The sequence below is a fragment of the Macrosteles quadrilineatus genome, unplaced genomic scaffold, assembly GCF_028750875.1.
Source record: "Macrosteles quadrilineatus isolate MER2022 unplaced genomic scaffold, UCM_ALF_1.0 Scaffold_7__1_contigs__length_78375512, whole genome shotgun sequence".
Lineage (NCBI taxonomy): Eukaryota > Metazoa > Arthropoda > Insecta > Hemiptera > Cicadellidae > Macrosteles > Macrosteles quadrilineatus.
The window spans coordinates 31721616-31741212 of NW_026542600.1; the positions used below are offsets into that span (position 1 = coordinate 31721616).

At 31.8% G+C, this 19597-nt stretch overlaps 1 protein-coding gene across 1 annotated transcript in view; it reads right to left on the reverse strand.

Moving 5' to 3' along the window:
* Positions 1-19597, reverse strand: part of LOC128998612 (calcium-dependent secretion activator) — a 226535-nt gene that overhangs the window by 99168 nt on the left and 107770 nt on the right. The window contains exons 11-15 of the mRNA XM_054424824.1: positions 18178-18347; positions 17258-17329; positions 12470-12517; positions 2001-2094; positions 708-829 (exon numbers count right to left, since the gene is read on the reverse strand). Of these exons, the coding sequence (XP_054280799.1) occupies positions 708-829; positions 2001-2094; positions 12470-12517; positions 17258-17329; positions 18178-18347 (506 nt within the window). The remainder of the gene's footprint in view (positions 1-707; positions 830-2000; positions 2095-12469; positions 12518-17257; positions 17330-18177; positions 18348-19597) is intronic.

The window sequence follows — 19597 nt, forward strand, 5'->3', positions numbered from 1 at the left end:
TAGTCAATGATAACAGTCAACTAAGGCTCCTCACACACTGCGTCCGGTCCGGTGAAATCGGATCAGGCATGCCGGATCAGGTAAATTCGAAAACCATTAATTCAAATGGAAGAGCCCACACTGGATCAGGTCCGGTGCGTCAGGTGCTCTCCGGTAAAATAATTTTGGTCGAGAAGCGATAGGCTTCAGGCAAGCTTCCGGCGCCGGAGAGCTTGCGCATGCGCAGACGACTTGTACTCACCACGTGACAGTGACTGACAGTAGCAGCAGACGTGGTTTTGTGGTGATTGTTTATACGCTGTAAGTTTTGTTACAAAATGTCATTAGAAGAGAAATTGATTGTGCAAGTGCAGGAGTACCCTGTGCTATACGACCTGGGCCACAAGGGCTACTACAACTTAGTTATTAAGGAAAATATTTGGGAAGAAATAAGTGATCAATTAAATACTACTAACCCTACTATGATATCTTCGTCACTGTCACTGTCACTCATTGTTAAAATTAAATTTTGTTATAACTAACTAGTTGTTGATTAAACACTTCTTCAACTGACAGTATCCGCTGTCCTCGCAGACTGGTCGCCAGAACTGGAACGCCTGATGCAGTGTGTGGAAGTTTGCCGCATCCGGCGAAAAACACCGGATCAGAATAAACCGGACCGGAGGCAGTGTGTGACGAGCCTAATATTCCAAACTATTTACACTTACATGGGTTTGGAAGCTTCAGCTTGGTCAGTTTGAAGTTTTTCTCCTCCCTCCACTTCCATTGTGCAGTAGACTATCCGGTTAGGGGCTAAGGATTTTAAACCTTTTACTTCCATCACAACCACCTGAAATTTAAATAAACAAAAAGCTGTCAATGAATCTTGGTATAATCCCTTTCCTTGTAAAATATTGAAATAAAGAAGTGCTTATTGAAATAATAAGTTACTAACAGGCTGAAACAGGCTATATAGTATGAGGGTGAATTTTTTAGTACTGTAAGGGCCGGTTTTGTGTGTAATTCCGTGGTTCGCTTGTATGCTGCAACGAAGCTCTTCACCACTTATTGGCGTCATTTGTGAACAGACACCATTTGCAGCTCTGTAGCTGTCATGAATGCTTCGCTGTGTGTTTTTAAATTTTTTTAAGCGAATCTCCCGCCATGTACGAGGTAAGGTCAGTGATAAGTTTTTTGATTGCAAGAAACATATACAATGCCGGCATTCATCGCCATAAGAGAAGTTTAAAGACAGAAAAATTCCATAAACTCAATCTCATCTTGTACCCAAAATGTTGTATGCCCATATTAATCTCAGTTTTAATTTGTTATCCTTTTTTTCGGTAACTCGGAATTTCTGCAACTTCGCACCGGCACCCTTCCGGCTCACATTACAAGTTTGTGGGACTTTCTGTATCATCCTCTGATAGTTCGGTAGGCTTTTGGAAGTGTAAAATTCATAACTTATATCTGTGTACATAATGCTGGAAAACAGCTGATATAAGGTGCTTCACTCTGTCTTGTCTTTTGTTGTTGTAAAGTCTTTTGTACTCAACCACGTGAAAAGTACTAACAATAATTCACATAACCAAACGTGATGATGTCCAATTGCTATGACGTAAACATGATGAACAAATAACTCAAATCTATATATGTATAAAACAAAGTCGTGTAACATCAAAGGTGGATGTGTAACTATTTTATACAACAGATAAATAATTTCTCTTTAGTGTCCTCTTTGTTGCAAAGCACAGCAACAGCAGCTAGTAAATAAATAAAAAATCCTTTATTTACAATTGAGTTTCATATTACATGGTTTTCTTACTCAAGTCAAAAACTAAACTAGCCTAATATTTACACATATAATATACAAAAATTACGATGGAAAACATCAACAATTTACATTTTACATTTGTATTTCTTTAATATGTCATGTTTTTCATCAAAATACAGTAACAAAAATGTCTGATCAAACAGCTTAAAACTAGGAAACCCACAGTTACCGTAAGTAATGTATTTACCTCAAGTTGAAACGTCAAGACAACATCAAGTTTGCTCAGTTGAGTATCATTATCTGCTGAGTCTCCCTCAAGCTTTGACAACGATCCTTGTGATCTAACAGAACAATACAAAATCAATACACATTTCAAGATGGTTTTAAACAAAATACTTCCTCAATGATTCATAGGTTTGAGTTATGATGTATTTTATTAAGTTAAGAACTTTCATTGGGTGTTTTGTCAGTAAAATAATTTTACTACAAAACTCATAATTTTATATACTTTTTATATTCAGCGAGGAGCTGAATCCTATATACAACATGTATCAAATTTGAACAAAACTGCATAAGTTATCACAGCAATTAATAAACATTATATGAGCATTCAAAGTATACTTCTTTCATTTGCTCGGAAGTTGTAAAGACAAAGGGATCTGGGCTTTGTTTTGGTCTCTTCAAAACACCCAATGCATTATTGACTAACCAAAAAAGTAATTCTCTACTTTAAAAATTCTGTTGTTTTTTACTAATAATTTAAAAGTACCCAAAAAATCACCATTAAGTATCACTAGTTTTAAATAAATATATTGTAACGTACTCGTAATAATTTGGAAAACAAACATACCAGTTTAGGAAATTATTATTATAAGGATAAACACTAAACGAAACCACCTATAACTATCATGGTTTACTTACTGTACAAGAAAATAATAGCCAAATATACACATATGAAAAAGGTATTCTCAATTAGTAGTTACAGCTTTATGTTAACGACAAATACTATAATTATAATTGTTATTTAATTACACTACCAAAAATCACAAATTAATTTTTTAAATAATATAAACACAACTTACATATACATAGTTTTACCAGGGTTAATTAACAAGATAAGTAGTCATTCCAAAACGTTTAACATTTATATATGTTTGGGAAATCTATAGTTAAATACCAATACCAAATACTACAAACCATAAAGAGCAGGAAGTATAGGTTAAAGAATTGTTTTTTGTTATGGTTCATCAGTCATACAATATAACTACAAACAGTAGAGTGTAATAAAACAATCATTACACAAAATATATGTTGTAAAACTAGGTTGGTTTAATTTATTCCAGATGAAGATTGTGGACTTACTTTCTGCAATTGCACACTTTCCTAACTCCATACATAACTAATATCCTCAAGAATTTTTTAAGTGCTTTAATTAAAAATGCTTTGCGATTCAGTACCTACTAAAAACACTTACATTTAATGGGTGTGGTTGGAATCAATTTTCATTTCATAGTCCTTATATTGCAAACTTAAGATTTACTTAAATAATTTTGTGTTAACTTTACAAGTAAGGATGACAAACTACGGACATTGAACATCAATGATCATTAATCAGCTTACGCTTAAGGCTTTCTACTACGGAAATCAGATTATTGGTTTACAGCAGACAGGAAACAAGCACTTTTCAAACCTTCAATGAATTAACTTCAAGAAACTTAGGGATGGTAAAACTCTAATCCTGATGACATGTGTAGGCAATCATAAAAGTAGTCATAACTTTTTGCTGATTCTGTCTGTATATAAAAAATAATGTTAAGTGTTTTTTTTTCAAACAGCATTTCTTGTAAAATATGTTTTAAATGTGTTCAAAAGCTTTTAAGTTTTAGTACGCAATTAGGAAGTGACTTTAAAAATTTGGCTTTTGCATGACAATGTACGACCTGACACGACAAATTGCATAAATGACCTCCACATTAATTCAAATTGGAGGTTTTTCTCTACAGTCAAAATTGGAACCACCCTACCGTCCAGGTAATGCTTCAAGCACTTATTCACCCAAAATGAAAACTTGGTTAGGAGTACAGCACTTAGATGACAATGAAGAGCTCCAGCTGTGGTTCCCCGATAAGCTGAGATCACAGGCGGGGAAATTATACGATGAAGAAATTATAAAGCTCTTTAACCGCTAAGATAAGCGCTCCAATTTGTTTGGCAGCTACGTACAATTAATTAATGTAGTATTTAGAAGTAAAATATTCAATTAGTTGTTTTATTAAAATGAATATAATACATTATTTCTAATACAATATTTTTATTTTATTCCAAAACGTTCCTACTTTCTGAATAGCCCTCCTATCTTTTTCCTACCATAACTTTTGACCACAGCTGAAAAAAGGCTGCATGAGTCTAAGTAAACTGGTCAACTATCCAGAACTGGAGCTTTTACACGCACTTTCCACTCTCATACCCTTCTTATGTGGGATATTATCAATAACAGGAATGCCACAACTCCCATTGTTGATAGTAAGTAAAGTATATATAGGCCAAATTATTGGAAAATCACATAAAATGAAAAGGGGTAGATGATCGGTCTTATGGTCGTAGAACAGAACCTTAAACTTTACAGCCTATAGTCCATGATTGCTGAGAAGCAATTTTCCTTGGAGGATTGGCTGGTCTATACAATAACACATTTGATTTAGATTTGTAGGACTTAATTGGCTGAGTGCATTTGATTTAGCTCTGCAAAGAGAGATCTATTGTTTTCCATTTGATTGAATTATAGCTTAGGTTATATTGACACGTCTACTTTGTACCTATCAACAAACCATGATAGGTTCCAGATCTGAAATCTGTCAGACCCTATTACATCTCTACCCCATTCTTCCCCACTTTTCTAATTCCCCCTCTTCATGAAAATGTTGTGCTTAGTATTAAAAGTAGTACAATAATGTGCAATATCGTTATTCTTTTGGAGAGAGGTATGTAAATACTGTTCCACCTACAAGTTGTTTGGGGGAGGGGTTGGAGGGGTTTGCGTTAACCCACAAGCTGAGCCCTGCATATTGGTATCCCATAATAACTTATTATATCATGAGCATGGCTTACTAAAAATACAATTCAATACAGCATACTGGTGAAAGTAAGAAATATCATCACTTTAGTTATAAAAAACCTATAGCATAAAATAAATGTCAGCAGATTTTCCACTCTCTAAATATGTTGCCTGTGCAGGGGCCCTATTTTTGAAATGGTTGACAGTTGAGTCAATCGTCAACACTCAACTCAACCAACAACAGGAATTGGTATTTTTGAAACCCAACAGTTGGGAAGTGAGTTGGGAATCACTAGTTGAGTGACTCGTTTTGGAAATGTAGGGCATACGACCACACGAAATTCAGATGGTCATTTTGAACCAATCACAATGCAGAGTTCTTGCGATCTTCTATTTAACCTCTTCTTACTCTAAAATCTGGATCAGCTAATCTTAATCTACCATATTTTGAGACACTGAGGTAAACTGTGAACTGTCCCCTCCGTTCTTGAGAGATTGAGGTTATGTCTTGCTTAATCTTAGTGATTGCAAAAGTACCTTATATAAACTTAAGTATTAAAAATAAAATTTACCATGGATGTTTGTTTTAGGGTGTAGCTCATTATAAGTTTAGGCATATCCTAAATAAATTATTATTTGCTTTCTTCGACTCTATTTCAGAACACATAACCTTATTTTAGTTTGCTTCATCGTTTTTGTTTCATGTTATTTTTAATTGTGTTTGTTTGTAGGTTAAAGCATTGACTTTATATCTACATGTGTAGATATAAAGTCAATGGTTAAAGCTTAAATGGATGTTTGCCATCGCACTGAACGCATACCGTAACTTAAATTAATTTTATCCCTTTATTAGGTGAATTATGGTATTGAAACAAACTAACTATGATATTGTTTCTCTTTACCACAATCTTTAATATATCTTAATAACAATTATCTTAAAATAAGTTCAATTAGTAGGCCTTGTCTATTTCAAAGTATTGCAAACATACCAACAAGGATAAAACCCTTGATTAAATCGTCTAGTATTGACACAGTAAATAAAATATAAATGCAATTTATTCTACAGAAAACAATCGCATAAAGTATTGGGTGCTAAGACATTGACAACAAATACATAACCTCTAAATCGCAATTAGTGAATTAAAGCAGTAACAATATGGCGTCGACTCAAAAAGAGCAATTTTTTGCCGAAAGAGGAAGAAGAAAGTGCTGTCAACCGTCTACTCAACAGCTCGATAGGTGGTGAGTAGTTATGGTTGGATTATGTCAAACGTCACTCGTTTGAAAAATACGAAACGATTGGAAATAGGGTGACTCAACACTCAACTCAACAGTTAACCATTTCAAAAATAGGGCCCCAGAAGTGATGCTGCATTTTTGCAAACCTGGCTCTGTCAACAGGAATCACACAATACCAAAGGTACAGTTTATACCCATAAGCGAGTGCTATAGTTCAAAATTATTTTTTATTCACCCTTTAAAATATTTACATTGAAAATATACAACAAGATTTTTCCCTTTTAGTTTATTACTTACATAAACAACTTAGCTACTGAAATATTACAAACAATAATACTACTGCAGATATTGACAAGAAACTGCTGGAAAAGTCAAAACTTCATACGATCTATAGTTAGAAAATTCTTATCTATACCAGGCCACTTAAAGCATGCTTTGTAGAGATGTTTTATAAGTTACAGGTTAAGGCCCAGTTTGTAGATTAAGTGTTAAAAAAAATAAATTGAGCAATTCTTTTTACCTCTAAGAAAGGTTTACCAGTGTGGGATTGTAGATAATGATGAAGACTTCACAAGAAATATTGTAACATAAACATGTAATGTAACAGAAAGCAGAAGTCTGAGCGTAGGAAGTAGAGTGTGTATAGCACATGAATGTAAACCTACCTTTATACATCTTACGGTTAAAGCGATTTGGAAGATCACAAGATATCAATGTTGCACTAATTTGTGATTGATACAACTGTAAAGCTCTAGCTAGATTATGTAAAATAATTGTGGAGTTATAAAAAGGAAATTTAAAGAAGGTGACAGCCTCATTTATTGTAAGGGTTACAAATGCTAAAACAGTTCAATCTACAAACACTACTTTACAAATCATTCACTTCACATGCACGAAAAACAACCATGCGGCTTTAGGGTGGAATTGAAAATTTCCCATAGGAAGTTAGGTGGTTGTTAGGTTTTAATGTTATGTTATATCTGCAGCTAGGGCAACAAAGAGTGTCTATGAACGTAAATTACAGCAAGGCTTGGTATAAGTTTTGGATTAATCACATTTCGCAAGTAATAGATTTATTAATTATTTTTGATTTTTTTGCATATTTTATCTGTATTTTAACATTTTTTACTTCTAGATTAACGCATAGAACCAATTACACGTTAGCTAAAAAGTGTTTGAAAATAATTATTTTGTAAGTAAATTACATAAGGAATAAAATTAAACTTTACTTTTATAGATGTATGTATATTAGTTTGTAATTATGTATATTGTGCTAAGGGTGGAGGATCGGGCAACGTTAAAGTTATGTTAACTTGAAAAAGTGGTTAGCTGAGATTACTTTAGTTAGTAGAATTCCAAAATTTCCCTCTACCATATCAATACTTCAATTACCCGATTTCCAAAAGTCTCCTTCCCCTATGGTCTTCAAAAGACAGCAGTCACAGATGCGCACGGATGCAGTCTGAATCTAATAATAACGTCGACTCTTGTGGCAGTAACACAGGGGTTTTGCCACAATCTTTTAGTCTGTCATCCCTTCTGGCTAAAAAGTATTCAAATTCAAAAGGTATATTTTAAAATTGCTACTACCGGTACCTCCAATACAATTCCAACAAATTAAATACCTTTACAATAAATGTCTTTCATTTTTGAAAATAGTGGACTTTTTACATAAGTATTACAACTTCAAAAGTACAATAATTCAAATTTTACTGTAAATTCTTGTGTTGATTGTTATTTGTTGTGTGTAAAGCAATTTGTATAATTCCTATTGTCTTTTAAGAATACTTCAAGGTAAAACAGGTTATGTTTACTTTCCTGGGCATCAAAGGTACAAAAAAAGATAAAAATGTGTTAAAAAATGAATTTGTGGATAAATGTGGGTCGTGTTCTGTGGAATCTATTCTATCATAAACTAATAATGTATGTCAGCATACAAAAAGTACGGGGATTAAAAATTTATTTCACAGCTATGCAAAACAACTATAGGTCTGTTTGACAATTTTGCAATTACATCAGCAAACTTAAAATTATGCGATTTTTCTAAACTATTTAAGGGGAATAAAAATAATAGTGTTTAGTTGCATGTAATATTTTGATATAGCAAAATAGGCTATTACTCACAGGTTCTTACATTTCATTGATAATGTAAGAACAATTCAGATATTAGAATAAAATGTTAAAATTTAAGTTTATGGCAGAATTATATATTTTTTATAATACAAGGCAACAAGAGATAAAAAGTTCTTTAACAATAGGATGTATCATATTGTCTATTTTTGGGGGGTTTACCCACTCGTATTATATCCAGTGCAGAATACTTCATAATATTTTGTCTTTATCAATGATACCAAACACATAAAAAATACAGGTTTTCGTACTTTAGTACAAAGATAATACTTTAATCTTGACAATGGCCCAGAACAGAACCAACATTGAGATGGGGAACAGAAGTGGCAGCGTCTTGTTCTATCCTGCCCATATTACATAGAGGTAGCTGGAAGAATATTGCCTGGGGTTTTTTTCTTAAAATAATTCAAAAGAATGTTTAGGGTTTAAGTATTAAAATTTAGAATTGACACAGCAATTATGTTGAAGAGAATTATGTATTTTAGAGAAGGACAAAATAGAAATATTAAATTTAACTAATTCCTGATTCCTAAATGTCTATATTCTTGGTGCCTTACTAGAAGTCAACATTATAGTAACCCGGCTTAACAATGCTTTGGGCAAGGATTGTACTAGTGATGTGTCAAAACCGAATCTCAAATCCTGAAACTACCAAAACTTTGAAAAATCTTTGGTTTTGATATTCGATCAGCTAGTTTTGAGATTCAAAACCAAGTACAGTATATGTAGGTATTGATCTCATACTCTTGTTAAATTGTGTCAGTGTCAGGCATTTAATTTATTTCATTTCAATGATTTTTGTTTATAAAAAAAAGTATTATAGGTTCGAGATAAGTATTAATATTATTCATACCTCTGATGTCAGTGTCAGAGGTTTGATTTATTGTAGCATTTGTCTATAAAAAATTATGTTTTTAAGTTTAAAGGGTATTAGCCATGTTATTCAAGTTATTATGTCAGATTCAGAAGCCCAATTATTTCTTTCAGTGTTGATTGGATGATAAAACATATGTTATTTTTACAGTAGGGTGACTTGCCCAGTGAATGACTATGAATGACCGTTTCACCCTAGACGGGAGTGAAAAAAAATAGTTTAGAAAATAGATATTACTCTATTCTTCATATTAAATTATCAGTTATTAATTATTTATCTTGGACATGTTTTGAATTTTCGTTTTTAGCTTCTGTAAATATAAGAACAATGCAGGTAAGGCATATTTCACTACCTTATTTTTGTGAAAAAGCTGTTGAAATGGTGATTTCTTTGGCTAATACTTAAAAGTAAGAGTGTATATTAATCTAAAACTATCTGTTTTTATACATAAGCAAAAAAATACATTTTTATTCAAGCAATCACATACTGGAACAGATTCCTGGGCTAAACCAATGAATGACCGTCCGGTCATTTACTCGGTTTGGACTCTAATTAACAATTATTTACTATCAAAATGCTCAGAAATTATTTAGAAATATAATTATCGCTATCAGATTAAAATTATAATTAATTTTCTTTGTCCTAACCAGTAAATGACCGGACTCTATATTAAGTCATGTACTTATTTTTACTAGTAAACATATGTCATTGAAATGGTTATTGATTGATGTTTTATTCAATCCAGAGTTACGATTTATCCCGATTTAGGCTTTTTCTTTTAAACTTTGTCAAAGTTTTTAAACAATATAAATCCCTTTTTTTATGCTACTGATTTTATAAGTGATTTACTAAACCTTCCAAAGTTGGTCATTCACTGGTATGACATCGGTCATTTACTGGACTCATGACTTTGATGAATAAAAAAAATTGTTACATGCGTGATTGATCTTTTATGAACAATTTATTATATAGGGCAAACCCTTAAATATCAACTAAAATTAGGTATTATAATATATAGCATTAATACTCTCATTTGAGAGCATTGTAAATTAACAAAAATATTTTACCTTAACCGGTAATTCACTGGGCAAGTCACCCTACCTGAATTTTTGTAATCTTAACCAGGCAAGTAAACGTTTTGCGTGTAGGTTTTGAGCTTTGGGATTCTAATATTTTATCTTGTTTCAGCTTTGAGACTCGAAATCTATGTTTTCGACCATCATTAGATTGTACAGCATGGTGTCACCTCCACTCTTGCTTTGTCTCGATATTTTTAGTTTCGATCTTGCGTACACGGTTTATATTTGTGGGGATATTAATCAGTAAATGAATAGACAACTGGAAGTTGAAGGAAACCCTAAACAAGAGGATTGATTGAAATTTATAAATCACCCATTAGGATGGTCTCCTGATTAGTCTGGTATATCCTTCTGAGTACACATTTATTTCACATCGACTAAATTGCTGAAACACCTAATTATTCGTAGGATGCGACACTATGGTACCGATACGAACGTAGGTAGGTACTACACTTTTGCCAACAATGGCCAACAATCTTTGTGCCCATTGGTCTGCGTGCGAGGCTTCTGATTGGGAGTTAGCGAGTTCCGCGGAGGGACTGAGTTAGCGACTTCCGTACTAGGACGGAATTCGCTAACCCGGCTCTAAAGCGGGTTACCGGGTTCCGGAGTAAGCCAATTCTGAAACCGAACAAGTAAGCTAGTTCCGCTCATCGACCAAATTTGGAGATAGGGAATTTAACATGGGGTTAGCGAGTTCCAGAGTTATCCAATTCCGCGGACCCCCCTGAACAGCAATCAAAATATGTTCAATCAGGGGCACTCCCATATTGCCCATATCACTAAGGGTATAGATATTATGTCATTCAATACCAGATCTTCCCCCGTGAGAAGTAATGTATTAACATCCAAAAAAATTTACTCAAAAATGTTGGATGACCATTTTAATGTACTATATTCAGTAGTGTATTGTGTGGGTATATGACTGTTGTTACTGTATTAGCCAACTCTCTGCACTGGATAAGATGTGGGTGGGGTTTGACCTAAATCGGTGATAATATTGTATATAATTGGATAAGTTTTTTTAAGTTTGTCTCCAATAATATGGTTGGCTATGAATGTAAAAAAAAAAAAAAACAGGTGTAAATTTATTTAAATAGTAACCTTAAATAATGTTTTAAAATGGCGGTCATAAGAATAAAAATATGAAATATGTATAGATTTCATTTGTGATTTCAGAAATGAAAAATTAAACATGTTTTTATAGATATTGATGAGTCTTTAAATCAATAATGAGCTGAGAACATGCCTCTCTTTGCTGCTATGCTACGCAATTGAAAAGCACAACTTTTAATCCATGCATTTCTATGGCTTTTATTATGCTCTCTATTTGATGGAACGTAGTACTAAATAATAATTGAATATCCAATAGTGTGAACCAAGTTTCAATCTAAATAATGACAAGCTTGATATGGACTTTAAAATTACATCAACACTAATTCATAAGTAATTTTAAGACCAAAAGATTGTGGATGCATTACTGAATACCCTTTGTATGCTCAAACTGCAATTAAGAAATAGATCATGCCAATTATCAAAGCCTAAGTAGGAAACTGGCATATGACAAGTTCTAAGTAAAAGTTAACAAATGAGAATAACATAAGAGATATAAATTTTGGATGCTTATGAGTTGAATATGTATTGATAAAATATCATCGATGCATTTTCTTATATTGAAGGATAATAAACAAAACATGCCATTTCATGAACAAAATAGACCTGCTCCTTTAAACTTTGACTCATAACAGCTACAATCATATGCTGTTAATGAATATTTTATGTGTAATAACTTAAAAGAGAACACACACATATTGTCTTTCAATATTATTACTTAAACCAGTCAATAATTTAAGCGCAGAAAAAAACCAATAACTTCAGATTTAAAATGTACAGATTAGTATATCGTTTTAAGAGATTGTTACAGCTTATTTAGAATAATAAAGATCACTGGGGTTTATATTGATACACAATACTGTAGTGGACATATTCCAAACGATCAACTAAGTTATAAATGATTCATCATGAGTTATTTTAAAAATAAATCAGGTCAAAAAAAAAACTTTACAAATATAAATTGAAGGTTGACCTCAACCTGGTATAAAGTGAAAATTGAATTTTATGATTTTTTAAACTACATTTACAAGATTAAAGGTATATTTGGTTTATGTTACTCCATCAATCAAATTATAAGGAAATAAAATCAGAACGTCGATGAAGCAGCCTAAAACTGTAATTGATAAATTTGACTAGAAAGAAGAAACAGGCTCCATCTCACACCAATATATAAAATAATTTGATTTTAAGTGTAATTCCATGCGTTTAATTTCTATTATACTCACAAACAGACTGATGCCAACTCGAAAACCTGTTTTTTTGTGCCTGGGTACCTAAAACATGTAGAACTGCAAAAAGCTCTGACAAAAAAGACTTCTTGGAGTAAAAGTGTGTCAGCTTCTACCGACTATAAGAGTTAAATAATTTTCTTACCGTCATAAGACTACAGATGGAATAATCCATGATAGTTTTTACATAAAAAGGAAACCAAGCTTTTTTGAATATTTCCTACATTATAAAGCATTGCTTTGAGTAAGTCTGTTAGTGAATGATAAAAACGAGTGAATAAACTACAACTCTAAAAAATAAATGTCTCACTACAAGCTAAAAAGTGAAGATTGAATAATTTTAAGAATTAAAATCTTATACATCACATTCTTGCATTTAGATTCTTACTTGTCTCCAAAAAGCAATAACTTTAGTTTTACTTGTAAAATTAAATAATAGCTTAAAAATAAAGAAAAATGTATTTGAAAATTAATTTAATATCATCCAATTAATTTACTCCCTTCTAGTGGAACAACCACCAACTCGAGACCAAGACCTTGAGTCAATATATCTATCTACAATAAACAAGCTTTAATTTCTTATAATTTACAATTGGATATAACAAATCGAGGATTGAATATCCTTAAGACATGTAACTTTATTTACCTACTCAATTTTCTCACCACTAAGACTACATAAATCTTCAGTTATCTTTATAGAGCATGATTTTAGTTAGAGTTTGAAATTTTATCAATAACTACAATAATGTTTCAATGAAATTGATTTAAGAATAGATATTTAAAACTTATGTTACCATACTTTACAAGTTTATTTAAAGCATTTCAAAAATAACTAATTAGGGGACCTTTTTAAGACAAGGAAGGAGTCCAAAAGGTGGTATGGAACATAACCATGACATTAACATTTCGGGTTGGGATACAACAATTTCTTTGCAAAAACATGCTTCCATATTTATAAGTAGGCCTACAGCTTCAATAATATGCTGACAAGTGCAACACAAATTTAGTCTACTTTTTAAAACATATGCAATGAGAACTTCACACAGCAATTTGTCTTTTAGTATTGAATAAATGTTAATAAATATTAAGACTTAATATCGCAAAAGATTGATGATTTGCTATGTTATTTTAATTGATATTATGATAATATAATTTGAATTGCAATATTATAATACTTCTCAAATTCAATGTTAGTCAACTCAAAGAATCGTAAAAAATCTGCTTTTAAAAGGTTGCCAAATCAAAATTGGACTAAATCTTCAGTATTCAGATATTTAAATTACAATAAATTAGCTTACATTATCATCTACATAAATCAACAAGGGAACAACAAAACTACACAATAAAACATATAGTGGACTAAATAACATGCAGATGCATACAAGGTACAATACAAATACAACACACAAACATCCAGAGGGCTTATCTGCTACCTGCCTTAGCAGAGAACTCCTACGTCGACTATAGCCCCAAGCCAAGCATTGCATGATCAGAAAAAAACATGTGTATCATTCCATGATCACACCAAGGCTGAGATAAAGAGGCATCTCAACGTTGCTTGTGGAAACAAATAACACAATATTGCGCTCTGTTCCCTAACTCAAATGGAACGTGGTTTTTGAGTGCATTTTTATGTGGCTTCAAGAGAATAAAAGCGATCAGTCAGATTTCACTGTTAGAAATTTCATCAGGAAAAGTTGTTAAATAATTCCTCCCATTGGGTAGAACTGTTTTGACCCTTATGGAAATCTAATTTTTTACCAAATCAAAACATTGAGGATAATGTTTCTGGCATTTGAATGTAAGTTTTTAAGTTGTTGGATGTTTCTTTTCTTGGTTACAAAAAAATTGATTAGGATATATACACCAAAAGAGATCCAAACTAAATCTCTAAAATTTTTTTAATTTAATGTTTAGTATCAAAAAGACTTTTGGATGATTTACACAAAATTATTCATATTATTATTGCAGACTATTTAATTACTGAAACCTAGTGATTTAAAAAAAACGAAGGAATTGATGTATTTATTGAAATTGGGAAGTGAAAACAAAAGTATTGGCTATATTTAACAGACTCTTAAATAACAATATAATATATAAAGTGGAAAAATAGAATTCAACTTTATCAAACAAACACATTGATACTGGTGTACAATTATTTTTTTATTACTAAGAATGAGAAAAATAATCTAGATCAGTTAAACTTAAATCCCATCTGATATGTTTAAAGCAGGGTTTCAAGGTATTTCAATTACAGTTACTTTTTATGAATATAAAATTTTCAAAAAATTTTCATGAAGAATGTGCTTATAGATATTTTGTAAACAATATAATTATTTAGGATTTTTTTATCAAACTCAGCCTTGATTTAAAATTGATTGAACTTTATTGAATTGAACTTGATTCCATTCCCTAAAATAATTGACCTTCTAAAATGTAATATTAATTGGGAAAGCGCCAAAAATTAACAGAAATTATAATAAACACATTCTATACTACAATAACTTGTGAGAGTGTGAGAGTTGACACATTATAATCATATCAAGAAAATAATGCAATACAAACACATAAATGCAATATGCTACATAGTGAATGATTTACCTTATGACCCTGATGCCTAGGACCTTAACACTCACAGGTATTTCAGACTATAATAGAAGTCCTTTCCTATATTCTAAATGACCACATAAACTTATTTGAGAATATAAAATGAATGATGAAATGACATTGCATGTAAAAATGCCAAACACGTGTTTCTTTCTTTCCTGTCACCTTGAACCATGTGAATATGAGGGTCCATAAACGCTCTTGTGATTGATACATGTGTGTTTTTTGTGCTACTTGAAGAAATGTTTTTTGGAATTTCGATGGAAAATTTATCTACCCACCACAGTAACTTACGTTTTAACCGCTTCAATCTAGTTAAAAATATGTATTGAAAAAACAACGTCCATTAATTAACTTTTCTTTTATGATGAAAACCAATATAATAGGTTGGCAATTTGTTATCAATTGCCAATTAACAACATGAACAACATGAATTGCTAAACATCAACAACATTGTGAACAACATTTTATAATATAATCAAATGAATAAAGCTATACTACAGCATATCTGTGAGTCTTGAGATTTGTAATGATTAATTGTGTGATTAACCGTTGTGTTTAATGATTAAATGTGTGATCGACTGTTGTGTTTAATGATTTATTGTGTGATTAGCTGTTGTTTAATGATTAATTGTGTGATCAACTGATGTTTGAATGATTGATTGTAGACTGTTGTGTTTGAATGATTAATTGTGTGAACGACTGTTGTTTAATGATTAATTGTGTGATCAACTGATGTGTTTGAATGATTAATTGTGTGATTAATCATTGTGTTTAATGATAAATTGTGTGAAAGACTTGTGTTTGAATGATTAATTGTGTGATAGACTGTTGTGTTTGAATGATTAATTGTCTGATTAACCGTTGTGTTCAATGATTAATTGTGCGATCGAATGTAGTGTTTAAATGATTGTGTGATCGACTATTGTGTTTGAATGATTAATTGTGTGATTAACCGTTGTGTTTAAATGATTAATTGTGTGATTGACTATTGTGTTTGAATGATTAATTGTGTCATAGACTGTTGTGTTTGAATGATAAATTGTGTGAACGACTGTTGTGTTCAAATGTTTAATTGTGTGATTAACGGTTGTGTTTAGTGATTAATTGTCTGATTGACCGTTGTGTTTAAATGATTAATTGTGCAACCGACTGTTGTGTTTAAATGAATAATTGTTTGATCGACTGTTGGGTTTAAATGATCAATTGTGTGATTAGTAGTTCATTTTTTTGCAAAAGGTTTCTATTTTAACTTTGCCTTTTTATCATTAAGTAAAAGATACATTTCTATGGGTTTGTGAACGTTTACATGGATTTGAGTCCCAATGAAAGGGAAAAGGTTGTGACTTTGAATGGGGATTTCATTTTCATTTTCATTTTCATTTTTATTAAACGGCAAACACCATATGTAGGAACACCAAACACCAAAATTATATACCAACGTTCAAACACCAAGGAAACACCAAATGGGATGGAACTTTTCCGAAATTGGACTAAGACTTATCAAACAATTAAATCTTCCCAAAAATTATTAAAATTTCCAACTGAAGCAGCACTTTGTTAATTTGACCCCCAGAAAACCCACTCAATAAAAGTGCAACTACATCCTAAACAGTGTTAGTTTACAAAAATAAGAAGTATCTTTCCTTTCATGATTTTAATTTCAATGCATCTTCTTGGATCATGTGAGTCATTAAACTGAAGACTAATCCATGCTGTGTATGTGAATAGTTTATTTTGTGTTATTTCCCAAATATACTGTTTAAACTTAGAGTGTGGAGAGTACTTACTGTACTGCTTAAATATATAATTTAAAATTCTTCTTATTTTAACCACATCGTAACCAAATAATAATAAGTTTATGTCCATTACAGTTCCTGCAAAGATGTTTAACAAAGGATGAATCAATGAAAAAAAACAAAAAAAACAATCAAACGAAAATAGTTTCAACCACTAACGCCCATGTTGTCGCTTACACCTGTATTTCCACAACTACAAGTAGACACAATTAATAGAGATAACTACTTTGGTAGAGATAACTATGAATAGACACGACACAATGTATTGAAAGTAGTCTGCATTGAACTCGAGCTGGTCATGTTAGAGATGTACCTTTATTTGAAATGTCAAGCTCTACATAACTGGTAGCCTACGAAATAAGTCAACTCAATGTCATACCTTATTAAACCTTTCAGATCTTGTCCCACGGCTAGTACAGCATCTACTGGGCGGCGAGAACTTCTACTTCGCCTAAAAACAACCAGACTCCAACAGTGGGCAGAGACGTTCAGTCTTGCCTGATACTAGCACATGCATTAGTAGTACTTTAAAGCTCAATACGAGTATATTCAAGTACTCTGCTACTGCCTATGCTGTTAGCCCGTTTTGGCAAGTACTAAAATCGTCAACAACCTAACTATTGGTATTAAACTTTGGCGACAAATTGTTTGATCAAAATACAGAAAGCGAATTAGTTCATGCAATCTGTTAAAGAATTGAGAAGAATATAGAAAATGAATGGATAGTTAGATAAAGATGTAGAACACTGTTTGTATCTTTAATGTTCCATGACGAAACAGCATAAATTAAAATTATAAAATTTGTAAGAATTGTAAAAAAAATACAGTCATATTTGTATCTACAGAAAATTACATGATACTTAAAAATGATTGAATGAATTCTCTTACGCTAAACAAACAAGCGATCTTGTATCTATTTTATTTACCTGAAATACTTGTGAGACAGTTTTCTTTCCACTTAGATTTTCTAGAAAAAAAACTAGCCCTGCTAATATTAATGATACGTCAAACAGTATCTTTAATTTTAATAAAACTGAGCATCAAGATTTAAAAAGTACAAGCAAATTTTAAAATATAAGTTAATTTACCAGTCATCCTAGGCATCAGTGAACATGAACTGTACAGCTAAAATACCAATCACAGTTCTATGATTTGAAAATAATAAAATATTAAAACCGATTACTGATAAAGCACTCGGTATAAAATCATTACTATACTGTGCCTAGATCATTGCAGACTCAATCATAACATCCATTGTAAGTTGCAGCATGGCAGACATTGAGATTTTGTTAAACGTACCTGTGGTTATACCGTTTCAGCTTTGGAAGGCCATATTTAGAGTCCATTGAGCCTTTGGAAACAGGCAAAGACTCTAAGTTGGCCATTAACAGATTTATCGATGCCTTCAGTTCTTCTATGTATAACGATTCCATCTCTTTCAGAACAAATTTTGGCATCAGCTTCCTATTCTGAAACATCAGGCAGTTTTTATGGATGCACAGTAAGATAAAAAGTAGTGTAATTTAAAGTAAATATACTTTGGATTCATCCAAAATTTGACCAACAGCAACAGCAACAGCAGGAATGAACTAAACTAATATCTGAGGAATGAGCTTTCACACGGCTGTTTCTTGAGAGTGCATACTGGAAAGAGGAAAAGTGATCTGAGTAAACACAGCAAATATAGATAGCTTTTTAGTTCTTAAAAAAATCTTTATAAGCATGCTGTGGATTTTTAATATGATTCTTGAATGATCCAAAAATTAAAATACTGATGTAAAATTAAGTAAATGAAATACAGTAAAGAAACACAGCTGTGAAAAATACAGTAGATGAACCAATGCTTGGTCTGACGGCGTCCAAGTTAACCGAAAGGAAGGAAGAAAGAAAAAAATTAAATAAAATCAAGTGTTAATCACAGGTTTAAAAAGTGACAGCTGTACATGGGTGTTCTGTGATAGCAGGAGACGGTTGCTGGTGTCAACAAGACCGTAAGATATACTCATTGGTGTATCTACAATCGCGGGAGATTATCAAAACAAGTAAAAAATACATGTTCACATGTAAAAATAAATTAATGTATTATCAATCAAAGTTAGGGTATCGTATCTCGTTTTTCCTGTTGATGACTAAATGTTTGACTAAACGAAAATTTTATATCCAATCACCTCAATTTCTCAATTGTTTAGGATAATCGACTCTCTACTGTAACTTAATTTCACAGGAGCAAATTCTATTACCATATTTTTACAGTGATAACTAGAATACGACCACTGTACATTTTTGTTTCAAGTTTCTAACTTTCTAAAATACCTTATGTTATCTATGTAATGCACCAAATCTGAAACTCCTTTACTTGTTTTTGAAAGAAAAAAATGGTTTTTTAGTCCCTCGTACTAGCAAATCTAGACACCGACTGGGCTAAAGTTTTTTACATGGAGATTCAGAGTGCATTCCTTTTTATCAATAACCTATAACTCATATGAAAATCTGCTAAGTTTGGTGCAACATACAGGTATCATGGTTTACTTTATTTAAGAGATAATTGTGAGTATCATGGTTTGATTGTGCCTTAATAAATCCATCCTACCTCATCATTATGATAAAATAATTTATATAAATTGGTGTTTTAATTACAGTTTGTATGATAAAAGTTGTAAACGTAATTATTTTAAGTGAAAGTAGTTATAAATGATACACAATGTAAATAATTGCACCA